Source organism: Lepisma saccharinum, chromosome 29 (assembly GCF_977018435.1).
Source record: "Lepisma saccharinum chromosome 29, izLepSacc3.1, whole genome shotgun sequence".
In the NCBI taxonomy this organism is placed as follows: Eukaryota; Metazoa; Arthropoda; class Insecta; order Zygentoma; family Lepismatidae; genus Lepisma; species Lepisma saccharinum.
Window position 1 is genome coordinate 32,830,871 of NC_139257.1, and position 25,001 is coordinate 32,855,871.

A 25,001-nucleotide genomic window follows, 5' to 3' on the forward strand; every position below is an offset into this window, starting at 1 on the left:
CCCGATACAAGATCACAAGACAGTGGATTCTGGAACGCCCGTCAAAATGAATAATCCATGAAATGGGTCAAGTAAGAAAACAAACCAGGGATAGTCAGCGTAAAATGTAATAGTCAAATTGTCCACCAACAAGCAGTGTTGGTAAAACCAGAAAACAAAATATCACTGTTTCGTCCAATTTTCCACTTTATCTAAGAAAGAACGAAATATCGATCACAAAACTTTATCAGCTATTATTATTATTGTAGTAGTGGTGGTGCAATTATTCGTTGTACTTACTTTGAATCATGAAAGTATTATGGTTTATTGAGTGCATGAAAATGAGAGAATAACGAAGATTATAATTTCGACATTTCGTACACAATTTTAAGTTAATAATTATTAGTAGAAAATTGTACACGAAATGACGATTTTTTCTAAGCATTATTACAATAATTATATAAAGTTAGCATAATAATCTTCCCAAATCTCGGAAGTTAAAATATTCGATCATATCTAGGGTATAAATTAAGCGAAAAAGAAAGAAATCAATATACAGGGTGATTCTTTATGTAGTTTACAACTTCAATAAATTATAAGTATTTATTGGAACCACATACAGACTTGGTTTATATGTCATTATGCAGCAAAACACTTCAAGTTTTGACTCACGTAGTGTGTAGTTGCGGAGTTGATCACATGCGGTGCCACCGGTCTATCGTTGAACATGGCGACTTTCACTGGTGCGGAAAGAGCTAAGTGCCACGGTCTCCAGATTACACTCCACTAGAATTTTTTGTGGGGGTTTGTGAAAGATAGGGTGTACACCCCTCCCCTACCTCATAATCTTCATGAACTTCAAGATCGCATCACAACAGCCATCGCTAATGTTACCCCTGAAATGATGGTTAATGTTTGGCAGGAAATTGACTTTCGTTGGGATGTGTCCAGGATGACCAACGGTGCACACATTGAACCATAACAGATTTCTAATAAAAAACTTGAAGTATTTTGCTGCATAATGACATATAAACCAAGTCTGTATGTGGTTCCAAAAAATAATTATAAATTATTGAAGTTGTAAACTACATAAAGAATCACCCTGTATATCACGCCTCAAGGACCTGGACTTTAATAACTAACTAACTCTCTAGCCTTCTTAAGCCCGAAGGTTTATGGCTGCAGCAATACAAGCCTTCCATTTGTCCCTATCCTGAGCAAGATCTATATACTCTTTTCCATCCCTACAGATTTCCTTTAGGTCCATCTCAACATTATCTCTCCATCTTCGTCTTGGCCTTCTTGTTGAGAAACCTGATGGTAAGAGACCAGCAGGTTTCCCAACAAGAATCCTGTAAACTCTTCTTTCCTCTCCCATTCGAGCCACATGGCCTGCCCACCTAAGTCTTCTTGATTTAATCATTCCAATAATATCTGGACATGAATTCAAATTACGTAGTTCAAAATTACGTAACCTTCTCCACTCCACCACTTTTAGGTCCAAATATTTTTCTAAGGATTTTATATTCAAATACTCTTAATTTATGTTCCTCTTTCAATGTAAGGGACCAAGTTTCGCATCCACATAATACTACAGGTAAAATTACTGTTTTATATATTTTAACTTTTACATAGTTTCTTAGATATTATATGACAAGATAAAAGTTTATGAAGAGAAGGTAACAAGAATTTCCTTAATTTTCCCCTTGATATCATTTTCATTTGTTAGTATTACTCCTCAGTACTTGAATTTGGAAACTGGTTCAAACGAATTGTTATCAGTAATTAGATTTTGATTGGAAGTTTCCCTCTTTTTCCCTTTTCACCTAAACTTCTGCCTGAATTTCGCAACTCCGAGGGAAAATTACCTTCATGTGGCAACACTGTCAACAAGTACATTCGCTTTCATGCACTGTGACGAGGTTCAAGAATTGAAATATAGGTGTCAGTCTTGGAGCAGATAATGTCTGCTCCAGGCATAAAATGGGCGAGGATAGTGGTTAGTGCTGGTGGACAAAGAAAAAATAAGGGAATTAGAAGAGAGTAAATGTCGTGGCGTTCCATTGAATTAAAATTACTGTAATATTAATTTAAAGATTATAATCCCAAATATTTACTGTAAGTTTTCAAGGAAACAGATCTAAATCTTTTCACAGTTTCGTTTTTGATAATGTTAAGTTTTCCTTGAAACGTTCTGCTTATAATCGTTTCTGTTCAAGCACATCCAATTTATGTTTGTTGCTTCAAAACAGTTACTGTTTAAAATTTGTTCACAATGACTGTTTAAAATTTGTTCACAATGATCTCATCAATAATATTATCTGTAGGGGTGTGTGTTGTCCTTATAGCCTATGTGCCGAGTGGCCCTCAGCTTGTAATTAGGTAAAGAGATTTAAATTCCGAGACATGTTGAATTTAGCAACGGTATTAATAGGTTGGACCTCGTATAATGTGATGGGTGCAAATATCCTAAGTGCTGACGCACACGCACCCATAATTGTAATTTCAATCAACATTGCATTAAAGTTTTCCACCTGCATCGCGTATATGTATACGCAACAAACCGCATCGTAACGCATTGTATATTGCTAAGGACAGAGCACTAAATGACGCCAAATGTTCGCTTTATATCGAGGAAGCTGGAGTAGTATCTTTAACCAGAGTCCCGGACGGTCACTCCCATTTCCTTTACCCTCTCCCTTCCACACATTATCCTCTCACAATTATAAATTAAACAGCATTCAATGTTAATTGCACATTATACATTCTCTGGTGTTTTTAACTATAAGCCGTGTCCCCAAACTGGCCCACGTCACTAAAATCATATTAGTATTTAACACAGCTAACAGATGGCACTACATTAATATACCCAGTCCCCCTTAGGTGCACCATGCAGAAAACGAACTGTGTCAGGCTGCCAGCAGCCATTTTGTGCAAGTTATTGTGAAACCCCTGGCGCCGTAGGAGATGTGCAGACCCCTCCTCCGCGGATGGCGGCTATTTGTCGCTACTGTATATAAGGCATGCCAACAATCAAAAGTTTGACACCAACAAGTTTCTCTAATAAGGTGTAGAAACGTGAATAAATGTATTATCTTGAGCACAAGCATCATTTTCTAAGCCAACTATAAGCTGTGGGCCACCTTTTGGACCCATGGGACACCTTTGGGACCCATGGACCACCTCGGGAAGAGATGTAATGGTTTTGTAATCCTTTATTCAAAAAAAATTACAAGTAATGTTACAAAATATCAGAGGCGTCTCGTGAACGCATGCGGTGCATGCTGCGCATGTGTCAATTGTGGGAAAAGGGCAGCTTGCTCTGCGACGACATTCATGAGCATTTCTACATTCTAATTTCTTCATATAGGAGAAGTGTTTATTTTACACGAGAGCGCTGAACTAAGCTTATATTACATTTCTTGGATCTGAAGTGACGCATGAGTCAATTGTGGGAAAAGAATTATTACTTTCTTTCCCTTCAGATCCAAGAAATGTAATACAAGCTTAGTTCAGCGCTCTCGTGTAAAATAAATACTTCTCCTATATGAAGTAATTAGAAGTAGAAATGCTCATGAATGTCGTCGCAGAGCAAACTGCCCTTTTCCCACAATTGACGCATGCGCAGCATGCACCGCATGCGTTCACGAGACGCCTCTGCAAAATATCGATTTAGTACACGTTGCTAATTAGTTATGGGAGTTATTTCTTTTAATTTCAGAAATGTGTCTCCCATTACACATTTGTAAATTGCTCTAGAAGCTTAACTAGGGCCACCTATGGTTCATCTACCTTACTTATTCCAACACTATATTTGAAGAGAGCGCCCTTTCTTTCGTCTTCACGTGAGTAAATATATTTTTTGCCGGTGATAAGGATCGAACATACAGCAGACGTGATTTCACTGATAAGGTGCGCTAAGCAACAGCACGGCGCTAACTGGCAGTGGAGTTAGCACATCGTGCTACGACGGCAGGGGTCCAGAGTTCGAATCCTGGCCTGAGCATGGATGTTTGTGTCCATTTATCAATTTCATCATATCATCACTCATCCCCATCTTCGCAAATTAGCCAAAAGTGGCACAAAAAGAGAAGTAAAATAAAGAAAATCAATGAATCACAGCGCTAGTCATGAATCAAGTCTAAATTAACATTGCTAATAGAGAACAATAAATTTAGCACTTACAAAGTTGGTACAGAGTTTCGTTTGACTTAAGATTATAATCCCAAATAATTACTTACCTCTAATCTGGCAGAGTCCAAAATTAAGCTTTTCAACACAGCCAATGATTGGTTGATCCTAGCTCTCCGTCTCTTCTCCATGAGTGGCTTATTGGCCTATAAAATAAAAGATATCCGTGTTAATAAAATCTGCAAATACATCTTATGAAGTATTCATTCTAACTTATGGTACTCGTTATTTTTAGTTGTGTTGACTATATGTTTATGTTTAAAGGGTTACCAGACGTCCGGTTTTTTCCCGGACATGTCCCACATTTTAGCCTTATGTCCGGCGTCCGGGTGGAATTTGAAAAATATCATAAATGTCCTACATTTTGAGCGTCACATAATATTAATTAGGAAAATACGTAACAGAAAGAAATCATTCAAGTTACAAGTTTATGGAGTGCGCTTCCAAACTCAATACTGAAATTTATTTTGATTCAGTCATTGCCCAAAGAGAAAAAAGATCGTCATGCTATTAAACAAACGGGAAAACGGAAGCACTTAATGAACAAAGTTTTGGGACCACTTTCTGATAACGTCACTGTTCAATGCCTGAGCAGAATTTCTTGCCTTGGGGTTTATACTGATGGAACAAGGTGTTGCCCATTCTTATTCAATATAATGTGATTGTAAAGCAGGGATATAGAGAACAGAGTTATTCAGGGTGTCTGCCATTCAAGAAAGTCATGGAAGTCAAGAAAAAGTAAAGAAATCAACAAGTAGGTCAAGAAGTCAATAAAAAAGCAATAAATTATTCTTGTGGTCAAGAATTTTTGCTATAATAATGACTGATTGGTTGATTTAGTTTATTCTGTCTCTTTGGCTAATCGCGAAGATGAGGATGAATGGTAGTAAGATGAGATGGATGAAGGGACAGTCACAAACATATAGGGACAACAGACACAAGCCCCACGTAAGATTATACTGGCTGTGAGTTCAGACGCCAAAGCCTCGCTTGTCTGCCAAACACAGTTCAGGATGCATTAATACGATAAAGCAGATCTAATTCTCTTCTTAAATTCAGCTTCAGTCTTTATCTTAACTGGCCCTTTGGTAGGGGTTTTCATTAAATAAATATTTATTTTCTTAATTACTAATTTCCAACTTACCTAAGTAGGGGTCGAAGGAATAAACGTTAAGAAAAAACGGAAAAAGGTCCAAAAAAACTCAAGAATTCTGGATGTGTTATTTTGGTAGACACCCTGTTATTGAACTAAAAACTACAAGATGAAACTTCTGGAACCATTTCAAATTACGGTAATTGCTGAATATTTGTTTGTCATTGTAGGTCATAATTCAAATGTTGAGAGAGTACTTTCATTACCATCAGCACAACAGACTCACGATAGATATGGTTTTTTCATAAAGTCATTAAAATGTTTGGTACTGGGCCGTATAATTTCAAAGAGTTTGACTGTCCACTCTAACATAAATATAGTTTTACTAAACTTGAAATTTTGATAAAAAATGTCTCCTCAGAGAAGTAGATGTAGTAAGAGGTGCATTGATTAGTATGATTGCATTTAAAAATTCATTGAGAATTCATTTTTTTTCAACTGAAAAGTGTCATTTTTCAAAAACTTTCTAACGTGTTTTATAGAAATATGTAGGCTATTTATTATGTCTTACATTTTGACTTAATGTCCTACATTTTGGGACAGCATGTCCTACATTTCCCTTACAGCGATCTGGTAACCCTATACCTGGTACACTTCGCAACATCTTATTTGACCGCCCTGAAAAATTTCAAAGTCCGGAATTCGTAAATTTGGCAGCATAGCGCTTCAGAGCCAACTAAGAGTAGCCAACTTTGCAACATTTCCTCTTCCTTAATGAAAACGCTCTTGATGTTTTTTCATTCTTTCACATTCCATAAAGTAAAGATACCCTAAAGCAGTAATCAAATATATGAGTAGACAAAAAAATGTTAAGTAGAAATACGAATGTTGAAAATATTTCAAGATTCTTCGTTCTGAATTTGAAAATAGGAAAATGTATGTGCATTGTGAAACACTGAACAGGTTCTCATCCACCTGGAAAGAATTGCGGTCACATTTGAATGCAAGAAGGCAAATTTATGATGATTTTATTCGAAATGTTTAGTAAAGATACCTTGCACAACACCAAACAATTCTGCAAAGTGTGTCTTTTCCTTGGTTCTTGACGAAAAATGGTTCGAAATTCCGGCACAATGTTGCTTCAACTGAGATTAACGTGTTTTACTGATCTTTCTGTTAGCAATCTCCTGGAGTAGTTGGTTAGGTGACAGCACTTTCGTTTTTTTACTGTTTTTTGTCAAGATCGAAACATTGTGGTTCAAATCCCACCCTTTCCTTATTATTTTTTTCCTTTTTATTTACCGAGTACGAAGTGTTCTAATAACGTAATATAATATTATATGATATTACTGTAAATATTTATGCGATGCATGTTCAGTGGCGGCGATTGGGTTTCAAAACTGATGGGGCAAGTTGGGGGGAGTGGGGAGGGCAAGGACAGTTTCTTTCCCTTGGTAGATAATGTTTAGCATAGTGCTGGGTCATCTGCCCCTCCACACTCCATAATCGTCGCCACTGTGCATGCCTCAAGTAATGCTTCTACTAATGTTCTTAATCTTTCAGTGATTGGCAGGATTTTAGGAAATACTTTTCCTTTCATTCAGCTGTTATAAGTTAACACATATTAAGAAATTACATGTCAACTTTCTGCATCCGGAAATGCTGGACATAAATCGCATAAATATCAACGGAAATATCCAAGAAACGTAGATAAGCATTCTCGTCCAAAGCCGTTTACTTCCCGAAAAAGATTTTGCAAAGAAGTAGGTTTGAACCCATGACCTTCCATTCCATAAGCAAACGATCCCCCTACACCACACGGTTCACGTTATTTTATGCACTCGGTTCGGATCCCACTTTAAACTGTAGGTCCAGTCCCGATTAGCCTTACTATGCATAAAGTTGACTTAAAACAGCAAATCAACCAATTCATCTCCTTTCAGAGTGGTGGTCCTTCTATGATACTGTAGTCGGCCAGCATCCGAAAATACAGTTCTGCTTCGCGTATACCAGAGTGTAATTGCATTTAATATTGAGACTAATTTTACTTTAAAACTACAGATTAAAGCGATAATAGGGTCCAGGAAAAGAACCTCAAAGTAGATCTTCACACAAAGTATTTTAATCCATTGCCAAACATTTCAGTTATGAATAACTTTATGCTTTTCCATTGACCGTATTTTCGATTCATGGTGAATTTGCTAAAAGGACAATGTCAAGAAATCTAAATATGTAAGTTTTACTAGTAAATGCATTTAAGATGCAAGAAACACGAAACAACAGGGGAGGAGAAAAATAAACTTCAAAAATAAGTAAAAATGTAACAAAAACTGTTAAAAATACTGACAAATAAACTAAAAGTCAAAAAAGGCTGAAAAATGCAAAAGAAAATGTAAAATAGAAAGTGTTTTCCGGCTCTAACTGAAGGGAAACGGACATGATATCAGGTTTAGCATTGTTTTTAAGGGTCAGAAAAAAAGTTGAATTTTCATCAACTTCCGGACCCTAATTAGTAATTATGACCATTGAAAATTTGGAGGTAGCTTACTTAAAATTTTCTTGATGAGTGATCATACGTCCCATACCTCCACTTCATAATAAAGAAAAACATCAAGTTCATATTTCGAAATTGACTTGGAGTTTTCCACCACGAAAATATGTTTTTCATAGTTCGTTAGTATTATCTTTCATGGTTTCCATTGTATTACATTCACACATATTTTATATTTCATACGTTCCTCTCTCTTTTCATACAGTCTTTGGAAAAAAGCTGAAGTTTCTTGTCAAACGGGGTCTGGTTCAAATGACTCCTTTTCGCTCTCCTGTTCCTACTTTAAACAAACAACAAAATACTTCGTAACTAAACGATTACTTGTTCAAAACACGGAATTTTTACACAATTTACAAAATATGACAAAACGCCAATAGACATGTTCATCATTTTTCCCTTTCAGCGTTTCTCGGTTTTATCTGAATTCGTTTCCTCATGAAAATTGCCATGAGGAAATTATAGATATGACATTATGTGTGAATTGGTTTCTTTAAACTCTTAGCAAATTTTAACATGAGCTACCTGGAGAAGAGGTAGCGTGCTTGATTCGTACGAGGGAGGTCGTAGGTTCGATTCTCCACCTAGGCAGGATTTTTTTCAGGACTATATCGTTGGGTGTAAAGTTTCTCCACCGTGCTAAGAAGTTAACATTGGTCTCTGTATTTCACGAGAGGAAAGGAAATAGTTGGAGGAAGTTATTTCGATGATAGGAGGAAGTCACATGCCACGTGGAATGCGCAGAATCAAGTTACATAGAGCTAAGTCTGTAATGGTGGTTTCGAATATTGCAAAGTTAGTGCGGAAAGTTTGTTATATCTGATACTCGTACTTTCTGTTCAAGGAAGACCAACATTTTAGATTCAAAGCAGTGAGGAATTAACGATCATTATGAGGTTTTGAATTATTTGTTTGTCACTCACTATATAAATACTTATTAGTAGTTTCTTATAGGCCTTCGTCGCAATAACAATTTATTTATGTTAATTAGCGATTTACTATTAGTTTTAGACGCATGGTAAGATGGTGGTGAGGAGATTGACAATAGTCATTACGAAGGAACGGACATAAAGTTACCAATCTTAGAAATTTGAACTCATTAAACGCTCTCCTTCGTTGCAGCACTGCACTACATCACTACTTAACATAACTGTATATCTTTTTTTAGTATATCGAAATCAAATAATCAATAATTTAGGTGTCAGTGAAGAACAAACAACACATAACTTAAATAACATTACATTTTGCATCCTGAATACATATATGTGATTTATGAATTAATCATGATGTGTGTGTTAACACAACATATGAACGATAACTAAAAATAGCTTTTAACTTTAAATCCTGGAAATCCAACTTCTAAGGGGAAATATGCGCAGAAGGGACGTCCCTCAAGTGTGCATCTAATTCATTTTTTTAAATATTCTAATATCAACGGTATCTGTTCAGCAAACAAAGAAAAAGAAAAAAAAGAAAGAGGAGAGGTTGGGATTTGAACCCGCGACGTTTCACGCTTGATGAAAAATAAGAATAGCAGCGCCTAACCAACTGCTCTAAATTAACTTAATGACGTTATACCCTTAAAAACATGTTGACGTATATGAAGACTCCCACCTTCCTGTGTTTTGACCTAAGCTAACACTATTGTTGTATATTATATATGCGTTTCTGCCGGATATGAGTCACAGATGATTTATACAGACGTTGGAGTTTGGAATTAATGGTTTTTCCATTAAGGTACAAAAGACACTATTGTGGAGTTCGTTTTCGGACTATTCTAACACTATTGTTGTATATTATATATGCGTTTCTGCCGGATATGAGTCATGGGTGCTTTATACAGACGTGGGAACTTGGAATTAATGGTTTTTCCATTAATGTACAAACGCCATTTTGGCGTCGGTGGTGAGTCATATTTGGTATAATTGAGGATCCGGATTTACCCGTATTCAACTGGTGCCGACGCGTTCGATCGGAGGTAGAAGGTATTATAACACATGTTCGCTTTAAAGGCGAAGAAATTGAACGATGTATCCTATATGAAAACGAAGTATGCGAGCAGAATCCATGTTATTAATATTAACCTGTTACGGAAGAACCTGTTATGTGGTTGCATTCATCGGCACCCCCAAACCGCGCGCGTTCATGGACACGTGAGGAGAAAAAAGGTTCTCTATTGTTACGGCCCCCATCGCTTGGTCTTCTTCCGAAGTTGAATGGAAGTCAAGTGTCGCCAAATTTTTACACACGAGTATTGATTTTCTTTGAGGTTCCAATTTTTTTTGGTGGAAGTAATCTACGCGGTATTTCTGCCGCCTTTCGTAACATTGCAAAGACTATTTAACCTAAGGCGTAACGAATTTGGCTGAACTAGGAACATCAGATCCAGTATCTACAAGTTAAAGTGGATGCGATCCACTATTTGCCCTTATTTCGGGGTTGCGAACCACAGTCCATTTGATTATTGCCTTATAAACATCAGGATTCACGTAAAATTGACCAGATGTTTTTACTGTTAGAGACAATATTTCGCATTTTTTGTGTATTTTTACTCAGAAAACGCTATTTGAACGATTCAAGCAAGAGTTCGCATGGGAATTTAGACACACAAACTGTGTTTCTTCAACTTTAGCTGAAATTTAGGTTTATTTTTTACTCTAATATCACAATTTCTTCTATTCAGGCAACATTTTTTATTAAATTTTGGACTCACAAAGACATTTTTCAACTTTTAACTTGCTATTTTAAAAGTTTATTTCCATTTTTTACTCTAATATCACAATTTCATCTATTCTTGCAGAAGTGTTTATTGCAATTTTGACTTGCAAAGATAATTTTTTCAACTTCTTTTATTATTTTTTCTATTTATTGCCTTTTGTATCTTATATTTTTAATTCTTAACTTTGAGTTTTGTTCTTTATTTAAAAAATTTCTCTAATCACTAAGGAAGAAGTACTTTTAAGTAAAACTGTACCCACAAAGTGTATTATTATTATTATTATTATTATTAGTATTATTATTATTGTTGTTGTTGTTTTTGTTTTGATGTAGTTGTTGAATCTTGTTGTTGTTGTTAGGGTTTATTGACTTCCACTACGCTATTTTTGGTTTGCTTCGTAGGAAAGTTTGTTTATTTTAGAGTTTCCTCGGTATTTTTTTACTGTTAGGGTAGGTAAAGTTTCTTAAATATATGAGTAGGGTTCCATATATTCTTGTTCTTGCATGTTTTTCATATGATGTGATCACAACAACTCTCCAAGTGCTTTTACTGCATGTTTCCATTTTTATTGAGGCTTAGTGATTCCTAGAGCCACTTTATGCATGAGAGAAAGCTTGAAAATTTCGATCTCAGATAGCCGTCAACCTTATGTCAGAGTATTTTCGAGTATATTTTAGACTTATTATGTGGCAGTAGAATATCACGGCTTGCTTATTTTTTAAGTATGTTGCGCAGTTATTGTATTTTTGCTTTTGCTTTCTAGATAAACTGTATGAAATGTTTAATATTTGTACTTTTTTTTGCACTTATAAGAGGCCAAACTTTTACTGTAACTAAAATTATTATGTCTCTAAGCACTGAAACCCCTTTACCAAGAGTACTATAACTGAATGTTTATTAATATTGTTTCTTTCATCCCTTAAATATAACTACTTAACAATATAATGACAAATCACAGGACAAGTCGATGTTAGCAGATGACTACGTGGCTCTTAAGTCCAACTGCCAAACTTTTCTTACCATGCTATTTACCCTTATAGTCTTTTATTCGGGGTACGTTTCAAGTACTATTGACTTTTTGAGTGTTTGATTAACACCAGGGGTTATTTGTATCTGTTATGCTGTATTATTTGAGGCTTCTTTTTTTATTCTACAATCACTATATGTCCCTGAGAACTAAATTTCCACTGACTGAAGCTTAAAGCTTACGCTCTACAGCATGTTGAATGGTTAAGCACTGGTCAATATGAATTTTACAGAGGCTAGTAGGAGGCATAGGAACACACGCCAGAGCCTTATTAGCATGCAAGAAGCATTTTCAGGGAGTACTACGAGGAAACGAAGTTGATTTTTTGAGTGATTTACCAGTTACACAGCCAATATTTGCTATTTCAAGTAACTACAGGTACCAAAACATTTTAGAGCCCAACACTAACTAGACTTCAATTTATATTTTATTAGGTGCTAAATGTAGCAAGAACACTGATTGTACATACTTTTGAGAATCCAACTATTTCAGGATTTTTTCTATGTAAGCATATTTTTATTGATTACTAACTTTAACAGACCAATCAGGAAGACGCCAAAATTCACTAAATTTAGTACTATAGTGTATGTGATTGCATGAAAAGTAGAAATTATAACAACCACAAGATTTCGCTTTTTTTGCTTTTGGGACTAATCGTGACGCTGAGGATGAATGGATGGCCAAAAATCTTAAGGACTGGATGTATTTTACCACTACAGACGCCTATGTAGAAACACTAGAGTACTGTTAGCTTTCAAAATTGAGGTTATACTGTACTGTTTTTTTTAAATATTTCGTATTTGGCACGCTTAACAAGTTACATTTATATCCATTTCAGGACAAATATTGCTAAAACTCTCAAATTAATGTGTACAACTTTATATTTCGGCTATCAAAGGAATTAACAATCCTATTTTACAAACAAAGGGTATTGTTTACACTTTATTTACTTCAATCTGAGACTAATATTTTACAGTAATTGAATCATTCAGCCCTAGTCAATATTTTACTGCATCAGAAAGTTTGTTATTAATCTAATAAGTATCCTATTTTGTGCTATTCTAACGCAAACGTTGTTTAATTCACTGGTTATAATGCAAACTTTTGCAAAATTCGATATATTCACTACCTTCAAACCAAACAATTGTACTTATTTAGCGCATTTCATTTATATTTCTTGTAATTAACTTATGTTTCTTATAATTAACAATCTAAACTAATTACTTTGGCATGTTAAAAACCTTATTTTTTACTATTTCCTATTCTATCAGGTTCTATATTGCTGTTTTTATCAATTTATGTAAGACCACACTCTGGTAAATGCCTATATATTCTCTTTTATACACACGCACGCACGCTACAAGACACAAAACAAATAGATTCAGTAAACAAATAAAAACAAATAAGGAAATAAACAAAAAAGCAATCAACAATAAAGTTAAAAAAGGATAGTCGTGAAGTCAAACAACCTAACTCAGATAACAAGCGGCAACAAGGATAAACAGAAACCAACATGGAATTCAGAAAGGGACATCAATAGCCACAGCCATAGCAAAAATAATAGATAGTCAAACAAGCTAACTCAGATATGAACCAGCAACATACCTCAGATATCTAGCAGCAACAAGGCATAGAATAGTGTAAAACAGGACATGCTTATGGAGAAACTCAACAACATAGGAATAAAAGGGACAGCCAACACAAATACGCTACATCATACATAGCCCCTGCGAATAGAAAATTAACAACATCAGCAGTAACTACTTATACCTGCTAGAACAACTAAGCGACTATAGTTAATCAGAAAAATACATATTTTCACGAACTAATTTACCTCTACGATAATAATACTGTACTAGCAGAATGCCAAGGCTTCAAAAGATAGCTCCCAGAACAAAGTACAACGTGGAGTATAGGGTCACATGCAAATGATTATTCAAAGGAGCTTCGTAGATCAATAATACAGTAGCGATTATTCTAAGTACTGCAACTTGACCGAAAATAGGAAACCTACACAAGAACATCAACACAAAAAGGAAAGATACTTACTACCATTACAGCACCCACTCAATATCACAAAAGACCATGCAAAATATTCTACAACAATCTGCTTCATAACATAAAAAACTGCTAAGTTCCCAAAAAGTATCCAATCAATGAAAGAAAACTGGTTGAAAAGGGAGAACTCTCTACAGTCTCGCAGAATTATAGGAAAATAACAGCAAAACTTGGAAGCATACACACTCAATAATGCTCAATATGGATACACTTCACATGCAATCCCCTGCAAAAGGCACATAGCAGACTCTCATCTGAACTTGGACACCAAAAACACCACTTTTGGATTACTAATACTCATAAATACTACATTGCCTGCCCTTGATTGAATAGCGTGGATGCAAACTTCATAGCAAAATATTGAAAAACGTCAGATGTATGTTCGTATAAGTGTGTAAATGTGTGTGTGTGTGTGAGTGTGTGTGTAGCGTGCGTGCGTGTGTATAAAAGAGAATATATAGGCATTTACCAGAGTGTGGTCTTACATAAATTGATAAAAACAGCAATATAGAACCTGATAGAATAGGAAATAGTAAAAAATAAGGTTTTTAACATGCCAAAGTAATTAGTTTAGATTGTTAATTATAAGAAACATAAGTTAATTACAAGAAATATAAATGAAATGCGCTAAATAAGTACAATTGTTTGGTTTGAAGGTAGTGAATATATCGAATTTTGCAAAAGTTTGCATTATAACCAGTGAATTAAACAACGTTTGCGTTAGAATAGCACAAAATAGGATACTTATTAGATTAATAACAAACTTTCTGATGCAGTAAAATATTGACTAGGGCTGAATGATTCAATTACTGTAAAATATTAGTCTCAGATTGAAGTAAATAAAGTGTAAACAATACCCTTTGTTTGTAAAATAGGATTGTTAATTCCTTTGATAGCCGAAATATAAAGTTGTACACATTAATTTGAGAGTTTTAGCAATATTTGTCCTGAAATGGATATAAATGTAACTTGTTAAGCGTGCCAAATACGAAATATTTAAAAAAAACAGTACAGTATAACCTCAATTTTGAAAGCTAACAGTACTCTAGTGTTTCTACATAGGCGTCTGTAGTGGTAAAATACATCCAGTCCTTAAGATTTTTGGCCATCCATTCATCCTCAGCGTCACGATTAGTCCCAAAAGCAAAAAAAGCGAAATCTTGTGGTTGTTATAATTTCTACTTTTCATGCAATCACATACACTATAGTACTAAATTTAGTGAATTTTGGCGTCTTCCTGATTGGTCTGTTAAAGTTAGTAATCAATAAAAATATGCTTACATAGAAAAAATCCTGAAATAGTTGGATTCTCAAAAGTATGTACAATCAGTGTTCTTGCTACATTTAGCACCTAATAAAATATAAATTGAAGTCTAGTTAGTGTTGGGCTCTAAAATGTTTTGGTACCTGTAGTTACTTGAAATAGCAAATATTGGCTGTGTAACTGGTAAATCACTCAAAAAATCAACTTCGTTTCCTCGTAGTACTCCCTGAAAATGCTTCTTGCATGCTAATAAGGCTCTGGCGTGTGTTCCTATGCCTCCTACTAGCCTCTGTAAAATTCATATTGACCAGTGCTTAACCATTCAACATGCTGTAGAGCGTAAGCTTTAAGCTTCAGTCAGTGGAAATTTAGTTCTCAGGGACATATAGTGATTGTAGAATAAAAAAAGAAGCCTCAAATAATACAGCATAACAGATACAAATAACCCCTGGTGTTAATCAAACACTCAAAAAGTCAATAGTACTTGAAACGTACCCCGAATAAAAGACTATAAGGGTAAATAGCATGGTAAGAAAAGTTTGGCAGTTGGACTTAAGAGCCACGTAGTCATCTGCTAACATCGACTTGTCCTGTGATTTGTCATTATATTGTTAAGTAGTTATATTTAAGGGATGAAAGAAACAATATTAATAAACATTCAGTTATAGTACTCTTGGTAAAGGGGTTTCAGTGCTTAGAGACATAATAATTTTAGTTACAGTAAAAGTTTGGCCTCTTATAAGTGCAAAAAAAAGTACAAATATTAAACATTTCATACAGTTTATCTAGAAAGCAAAAGCAAAAATACAATAACTGCGCAACATACTTAAAAAATAAGCAAGCCGTGATATTCTACTGCCACATAATAAGTCTAAAATATACTCGAAAATACTCTGACATAAGGTTGACGGCTATCTGAGATCGAAATTTTCAAGCTTTCTCTCATGCATAAAGTGGCTCTAGGAATCACTAAGCCTCAATAAAAATGGAAACATGCAGTAAAAGCACTTGGAGAGTTGTTGTGATCACATCATATGAAAAACATGCAAGAACAAGAATATATGGAACCCTACTCATATATTTAAGAAACTTTACCTACCCTAACAGTAAAAAAATACCGAGGAAACTCTAAAATAAACAAACTTTCCTACGAAGCAAACCAAAAATAGCGTAGTGGAAGTCAATAAACCCTAACAACAACAACAAGATTCAACAACTACATCAAAACAAAAACAACAACAACAATAATAATAATACTAATAATAATAATAATAATAATAATACACTTTGTGGGTACAGTTTTACTTAAAAGTACTTCTTCCTTAGTGATTAGAGAAATTTTTTAAATAAAGAACAAAACTCAAAGTTAAGAATTAAAAATATAAGATACAAAAGGCAATAAATAGAAAAAATAATAAAAGAAGTTGAAAAAATTATCTTTGCAAGTCAAAATTGCAATAAACACTTCTGCAAGAATAGATGAAATTGTGATATTAGAGTAAAAAATGGAAATAAACTTTTAAAATAGCAAGTTAAAAGTTGAAAAATGTCTTTGTGAGTCCAAAATTTAATAAAAAATGTTGCCTGAATAGAAGAAATTGTGATATTAGAGTAAAAAATAAACCTAAATTTCAGCTAAAGTTGAAGAAACACAGTTTGTGTGTCTAAATTCCCATGCGAACTCTTGCTTGAATCGTTCAAATAGCGTTTTCTGAGTAAAAATACACAAAAAATGCGAAATATTGTCTCTAACAGTAAAAACATCTGGTCAATTTTACGTGAATCCTGATGTTTATAAGGCAATAATCAAATGGACTGTGGTTCGCAACCCCGAAATAAGGGCAAATAGTGGATCGCATCCACTTTAACTTGTAGATACTGGATCTGATGTTCCTAGTTCAGCCAAATTCGTTACGCCTTAGGTTAAATAGTCTTTGCAATGTTACGAAAGGCGGCAGAAATACCGCGTAGATTACTTCCACCAAAAAAAATTGGAACCTCAAAGAAAATCAATACTCGTGTGTAAAAATTTGGCGACACTTGACTTCCATTCAACTTCGGAAGAAGACCAAGCGATGGGGGCCGTAACAATAGAGAACCTTTTTTCTCCTCACGTGTCCATGAACGCGCGCGGTTTGGGGGTGCCGATGAATGCAACCACATAACAGGTTCTTCCGTAACAGGTTAATATTAATAACATGGATTCTGCTCGCATACTTCGTTTTCATATAGGATACATCGTTCAATTTCTTCGCCTTTAAAGCGAACATGTGTTATAATACCTTCTACCTCCGATCGAACGCGTCGGCACCAGTTGAATACGGGTAAATCCGGATCCTCAATTATACCAAATATGACTCACCACCGACGCCAAAATGGCGTTTGTACATTAATGGAAAAACCATTAATTCCAAGTTCCCACGTCTGTATAAAGCACCCATGACTCATATCCGGCAGAAACGCATATATAATATACAACAATAGTGTTAGAATAGTCCGAAAACGAACTCCACAATAGTGTCTTTTGTACCTTAATGGAAAAACCATTAATTCCAAACTCCAACGTCTGTATAAATCATCTGTGACTCATATCCGGCAGAAACGCATATATAATATACAACAATAGTGTTAGCTTAGGTCAAAAACGGAATACATAATAGTGTCTTTTGTGCACTAATGGAAAACCATTAATTTCAAACTCACACGTGTGCATGAGTCATCGATGACTCATCTCCTCCTCCACCCACGACACGTGGCGCTAGATTAAATAACAATAGCGTCACCCCTCGATAATGAATAAAAAAGCCATTAATGTCAATTAAAAGGTCTATTGTCAGCTCTTATCTAATTCCAATTCTACTGCGGTCAAATAAGATGTTGCGAAGTGTACATACTATTTTTCTATTCTGTACCAGTCTTGACAAGACTTGAAACAGGGAGGATTGCCCTCCAGTGACAGCGTCAGAAGATGACAAGAGAGCGAACACACACCACCCAAACGGTTGATCAATCCATTTCCACTCACAGACACCCCTGTCCCCCCCGGGGTTTCGCACCCTGGTTTTCACTTTTGTTGGGCGATATATCGCGATTTTGAAAAAAAATATCGTCCAGGCGATATCAACTAGAGACGATATATCGTCACGATATTTTGTCGATATATATCGTGTTTAGCGATATATCGTCACGATATTTAGCGATATATATATCGTGGAGACAACATATCGCCGATATCACGATACCGAAAAAATATCGTATCGTCTGTGACGATAATTTTTTGACGATATATCGCGATATCAAATTTCCGATATCGTCCATCCCTACTTTTCACACGACACGTTTCGCTTGAGGATTTCAGCAATCGAACGCAGGCTTATGTGGCCTGTGAACTTTGTGTGATATGTGTGAAACATTGTTGATTGGCTCGTTCCCAAGCGGTGAGGATGTACATTTCACATTCCGCTCATAATCGAGATTGTTCCAGAAAGATTTATCTGGAAGTGGCAACACTGTCCACGGCAATGATGGTTCAGTGTAGCTGTTTTTCTCTCGCGTGCTGCTCTGTATTGACAACGGCTTTACGTCGGTTGCCGACTTCCAGCCCGCCGCCTGAGGGCGCGCATTGTCAAGTGTGACGCTGACAACCGGGCGCATCGGCAGTGGATCATTGTTTATTTCTGCCTGCACCAAGCTCATGACGTCATACATCACACGCGCTCCGTCGCAGGTGTGGGCGTATTTGCTCGGCGCGCGTGACAGACATCCACCGCAGGTGCATGCACTGTTTTATTCCTCCTTTTCTCTTCGTTTTTCTCTCGAAATCTGTGCCAGGTTCAGGAAATGTGGGGAAAAGCGTGGGAATGCTTGAGCGAAATAAAGGGAAGTAGGTAAGGTGTCGCCATCTGTTATTTGAACTTGCAGTTTCCGTCAAGTGGATGCGAGTAGGTGGCGTGTGGGTTTTTATTATAGGCTGAGACGTGACGTGTCGGCTTCCTGAAAAGAAAAAAAGACTGTCCGGTTTCGCAAAACGAACGTGTGGAAATTGTATAGGTCACCTGAAATTCTGACTTTAATTACTACAAGTAGCCAAAAGAACGGAATACTATAGAAGGAGCGCAAAATTTTTTCAACTAAAATTTACTTTTATAAATGCAAATGATTATGATAGAAATAACACTAAACATATGCATTAAATGTGCGAGTGATGGCAAATGACCTCTATTCATATCCACTCTATTTGGGAAAGGTTCTAGCCCTATCAGCCTCCACTCTGTACGCTAGTGACTAAGACTATTCCGCGTGGGGGCTAGAGCCCACCCAGTACCTACGCCCCTGACACACATTTAAAGTTAAAGTCCTGATCCGAACGCCACTTTACTTTATAAAGGTAGTTCCAAGAGATCGGTTTCCCTCTTACAAGCATGTCGAGTCCACGTGGAGCCCTCAAAACCTTTCCCATGAATAGTGTCCGATTTAGGAATTCAGTTTCTTTAGAGATTTCCTAAGCAGAGATTGCGGTTATCTTTGCTAGGTTGTGTTATTTCTTTTTATACAATGTGGAGACCTTGGGAGTGTAATATCGTCGCAATTCGTGTTGGAAGTCTAAACACTGCAGGCAAATGTGGCAACAGCACTCAGGTGCTGGTTCGAAACGCGGCCAGCCTGCTTCCTCTCGAGCTATGTTAAAAATACAGAAGTGGCGTTCGAATCAGGACTTCAGCTATGTCAAAGATGCCGAAGTGGCGTTCAAATCAGGACTTCAACTATGTCAAAGATACCGAAGTGGCGTTCGAATAAGGACCAGCTATGTCAAAGATACCGAAGTGGCGTTCGAATAAGGACTTCAGCTATGTCAAAGATACCGAAGTGGCGTTCGAATCAGGACTTCAATTATGTCAAAGATACCGAAGTGGCGTTCGAATCAGGACTTCAGCTATGTCAAAGATATCGAAGTGGTGTTCGAATAAGGACTTCAGCTATGTCAAAGATACCGAAGTGGCGTTCGAATCAGGACTTCAACTACGTCAAAGATACCGAAGTGGCGTTCGAATCAGTACTTCAACTATGTGTGAAATTCCTCCGCGCGCGATCATGAAACGAACAAGAAGCTAAAAAGCGCGAAACACGCATTTCCATCACAGTCCGGCCCATATGAACGCCTGTCACTGCCAGGCCATGCACGGCTCGTCTGGTTCGCTCTTGCGAGACGCTAGTTTGTATCACAAGCTGCACCACGCATGCTCGTCCGCTCACTGCAGAGCAGTGTTCCCACAATATGAGGGCACAATTTCCCTTTTCGAGGGGCAGAATTTCCCTTTTTGGACCAATTTTTCCCTTCACCTAAGCAAATTATTATTATTATTATTATTATTAATAATAGTAGTAGTGTAGTAGCAGCAGCAGCATTATTAGTGGTTGTGGTGGAAGCAGTAGTAGTACGTAGTTAAGTATTCCGTTGAATTAGTTATTCGTTTGAATAAAAAATATTTTTTAAAAAAATTCACATTTCAGTTTCATCACTTCCTGACCAGATGTCCCAGGTTTGAATCCTGGTTAGGAATCCATTTAATCGTTAATCCTCATCGTTACTATTTACCTAAAGATGCATAAAAGCACGTACAATAAACATAAAGGAGCAGAAACAAATAGGAATAGCAAAATAAATAAATAAATAACATAAAAATGTGATATGAAATTCGAAATTAACACAAACTGTAATCATGTAGCCAGATTACCTTAAAATTTCCCAGCAATTGTGGTATTTTTCACCGAAATTCCGTTTTGGCTAAAATTTCGGTCCGAATTTCCCTGCAAAAGGGAAATTTCCCTTCATATGGCAACACTGCTGCAGAGATATCGCTCGGCGCAGGACTCAACCTCCCGAAAAACCTGTTCCGTGAATCAATTAACGGCAGACAAAACAAGACGGATGGTGGAGGAGGGGGATCAAACTGTAAACGAAAGGTTTATAGGGAGGCATGTCTGTCTGGGAAGATGAAATATGTCGCACGGGGCACGGCTTTAACGTTCTTGGCGTTGCCTGTTCGGACCAAGGTGGAATGGATCTGCACGTGTGCACTTTTTTCAACGATTCTTTGGAGAGAACCGATTCCTAGATTATGTTTACTTCCCGAGTAAAATTGCTTTGAAGGCATTTATGACTTTTGAACTGGATCGAACTGTGAGAGGTCCTTTGAACTGAATCGCACTTAATTTGATTTGTTTTGTTTTATTTTGCTTTTTGTGCCACTTTTGGCTAATTTGCGAAGATGGGGGTGAGTGATGACATGATGAATGGACACTCACAAACATCCATACCCAGGCTGGGATTCGAACCCGGGACCCCTGACGTTGCAGCGCGAGAATCGCACTTGAACGGTTACCTGAAAGGAATCTGTACGAGGTTCGAAAGAATCTGCGTCGTTATTATATACAGATTTTTCTTTTTTAATCTTACCGATTCTATTGAATTAAATGTATACACTATCCCATCTAACTGTAGAGCAAGGCCCAAGGCCGCGTCGGAGTAGCGGAGGAAATCGAGTGGTCAGAGCGAAGCGTACACGCTGCTCAAAGGCTGGTAGAGTCGAATTACTGTCGGAACATCTCCAGCGGACTGCGTGAGTCTGTCTAGCGAGCCTAGAGGGCGTGTAGAACCTGAGCAAGGGTAGCTTAGCGATAGGTTCTGGGTTGAGATGACATCAGCGGCTCACTTGGTTAATTGGCTGCTTCGAGAGTTGTGACTCGTTCCGAAGCTTCAAATGCATTGAACAGCCAAAGATGTTACGGAAATAACCTCCCTGTAACTGAAGTCACTTTCCCCTCTCGGGTGTTCATTGGTGGAGCCGTCTCGCGTGACTACTTGCGCAGAGACTTGTTCTCGTTCGCCTGCTCCACAGTTAGCTGGGACAGAGTATAGGTCCGTAAGTGAATGGGGGCACTAACGTGAACAAAATTAAACTTGAATGTTTCATTGTCTCGGGAAGTACTCCTGCTTCCTTGATTTGATTTCTTTTAAGTCCGCTTTATGCACAGAAAGACTAATCGGGAATGGGCCTACAGTTTAAAGCGGGATCCGAACCATTGTGTCTCCATCGGGTATGGAACCCGGGACCCCTTGCTTACAAGGTGACGTTTCCACTACGCCATCCTTCCCTACGTCGGCTTATGTTACTCATGAACAAACTTTGTACTCCAAGATCTTTCAAAAACAAACATTCCTACACGACTCTTTCATTTGCTCTTGCTTGCAAATTTTTCCAAGGCCAATTCCTAATTTAACGCATAAATTATCAAAAAATAGTGGAATTGTGACAGATGTATGTAGCACGAAGCTACAAACGACTCATTGGAACTGCAGCCATAGGTGTCATCAGAACTAGCAATATTGCACCGCTTGGAACTGTACTTGAAAATTATTGATTAAAATATAACGCAAAAAATGTACCTGCAAATGTCACCATAATTTATATTTTGGTTGTTTATACGTCATGGCGACAAAAATGAAAGATAATTTGAGGAAGATGGACAAACAGGATTCGAACCTACGACCCAACGCAAATTTACTGATACATCATTGATTAGGCAACATGTATATTAACAAAAAAAACTGTGCAATATTTTATACCCGACCTACTTGTATAAGGGTATTACCACACTGACAATCTAGTGTATCTATCATGAAAATTTGTCAGCAAGGTAATTTACAATACTACTAAAAAACAGGACTGATTTCAATTCAAACTGAACACTAAGGATGTACTTATCACTAACATGTGTCCATACGAAAAGACTATCAATGCACTGGCATGTGTCCATACGAAAAGACTATCAATGTACTAGCATGTGTCCATACGAAAAGACTGTCAATGCACTAACATATACGAAAAGACTATCAATGCACTAACATGTGTCCATACGAAAAGACTATCAATGCACTAACATGTGTCCATACGAAAAGACTATCAGTGCACTAACATGTGTCCATTCGAAAAGACTGTCAATGCACTAACATGTGTCCATTCGAAAAGACTGTCAATGCACTAGCATGTGTCCATACTAAAAGACTATCAATGCACTAACATGTGTCCATACGAAAAGACTATCAGTGCACTAGCATGTGTCCATACGAAAAGACTGTCAATGCACTAACATGTGTCCATACGAAAAGACTATCAATGCACTAACATGTGTCCATACGAAAAGACTATCAGTGCACTAGCATGTGTCCATTCGAAAAGACTGTCAATGCACTAACATGTGTCCATACGAAAAGACTATCAATGCACTAGCATGTGTCCATACTAAAAGACTATCAATGCACTAACATGTGTCCATACGAAAAGAATGTCGATGCAATAGCATGTGTCCATACGAAAAGACTATCGATGCAATAGCATGTGTCCATACGAAAAGACTATCAATGCACTAGCATGTGTCCATACGAAAAGACTATCAATGCACTGGCATGTGTCCATACGAAAAGACTATCAATGATGCACTGGCATGTGTCCATACGAAAAGACTATAAATGCACTAACATGTGTCCATACGAAAAGACCATCAATGATGCACTGGCATGTGTCCATACGAAAAGACTATAAATGCACTAACATGTGTCCATACGAAAAGACTATGAATGCACTAACATGTGTCCATACGAAAAGACTGTCAATGCACTAGCATGTGTCCATACGAAAAGACTATCAATGCACTGGCATGTGTCCATACGAAAAGACTGTCAATGCACTAACATGTGGCCATACGAAAAGACTATCAATGCACTAACATGTGTCCATACGAAAATACTATGAGTGCACTAACATGTGTCCATACGAAAAGACTATGAATGCACTAACATGTGTCCATACGAAAAGACTGTCAATGCACTAACATGTGGCCATACGAAAAGACTATCAATGCACTAACATGTGTCCATACGAAAATACTATGAGTGCACTAACATGTGTCCATACGAAAAGACTATGAATGCACTAACATGTGTCCATACGAAATGACTGTCAATGCACTAGCATGTGTCCATACGAAATGACTGTCAATGCACTAGCATGTGTCCATACGAAAAGACTATCAGTGCACTAGCATGTGTCCGTACGAAAAGACTATCAATGCACTAGCATGTGTCCATACGAAAAGACTATCAATGATGCACTGGCATGTGTCCATACGAAAAGACTATAAATGCACTAACATGTGTCCATACGAAAAGACTATGAATGCACTAACATGTGTCCATACGAAAAGACTGTCAATGCACTAGCATGTGTCCATACGAAAAGACTATCAATGCACTGGCATGTGTCCATACGAAAAGACTGTCAATGCACTAACATGTGGCCATACGAAAAGACTATCAATGCACTAACATGTGTCCATACGAAAATACTATGAGTGCACTAACATGTGTCCATACGAAAAGACTATGAATGCACTAACATGTGTCCATACGAAATGACTGTCAATGCACTAGCATGTGTCCATACGAAAAGACTATCAATGCACTAACATGTGTCCATACGAAAAGATTGTCAATGCACTAACATGTGTCCATACGAAAAGACTATCAATGCGGGACACCTGAGCGACATTCTGGATTCTGCTCCAAGGTAGAGGAACCAGTTGGCAACCGGTAGAAAGTAGCTCTCAGAAGAATTGGTGTGGAACACATCAAGAGCAGGGTTGCCAGAAGGAGCCTAATTTCTCCAGAATGAAATTTATATATTTTTGTCTTCTCTGGCAAGGAAACAGAGGAATCTTTACTCAGGAAACCAATGCCTGGCAATTAATATGTCTTGCAGCACTAAGAGTTTTGTAATTTGAAAATTGTCTCCACACGAACCTTTTCTAAATAATATAATTTTGCCCTCAGAACGAACAAAACTATTCTCGGGTATGATTCCTATGGAATACAATTCAGTGGTGTAAGTCCAGTACCGATTAGCCATCGTTGCACAAGTGAACTCAATCTTCACCAGGCAAAGGACTAATGTCTACACATTGACAAAATGGAGGATACTTCCAAACACATTTCAATTTTATTCTAGTCTGTGTGATCTGATTGAATGATTTGCTTTATTTTACTTCGCTTTTGTGCCACTTTTT

At 37.0% G+C, this 25,001-nt stretch overlaps 1 protein-coding gene across 1 annotated transcript in view; it reads right to left on the reverse strand.

The window, feature by feature from the left end:
* The window catches only part of LOC145981286 (protein deadpan-like), a 69,824-nt gene that overhangs the window by 21,852 nt on the left and 22,971 nt on the right, over positions 1-25,001 (reverse strand). Inside the window, exon 2 of the mRNA XM_083114461.1 lies at positions 4,221-4,316. Within this exon, the coding sequence (XP_082970587.1) occupies positions 4,221-4,316 (96 nt within the window). The remainder of the gene's footprint in view (positions 1-4,220; positions 4,317-25,001) is intronic.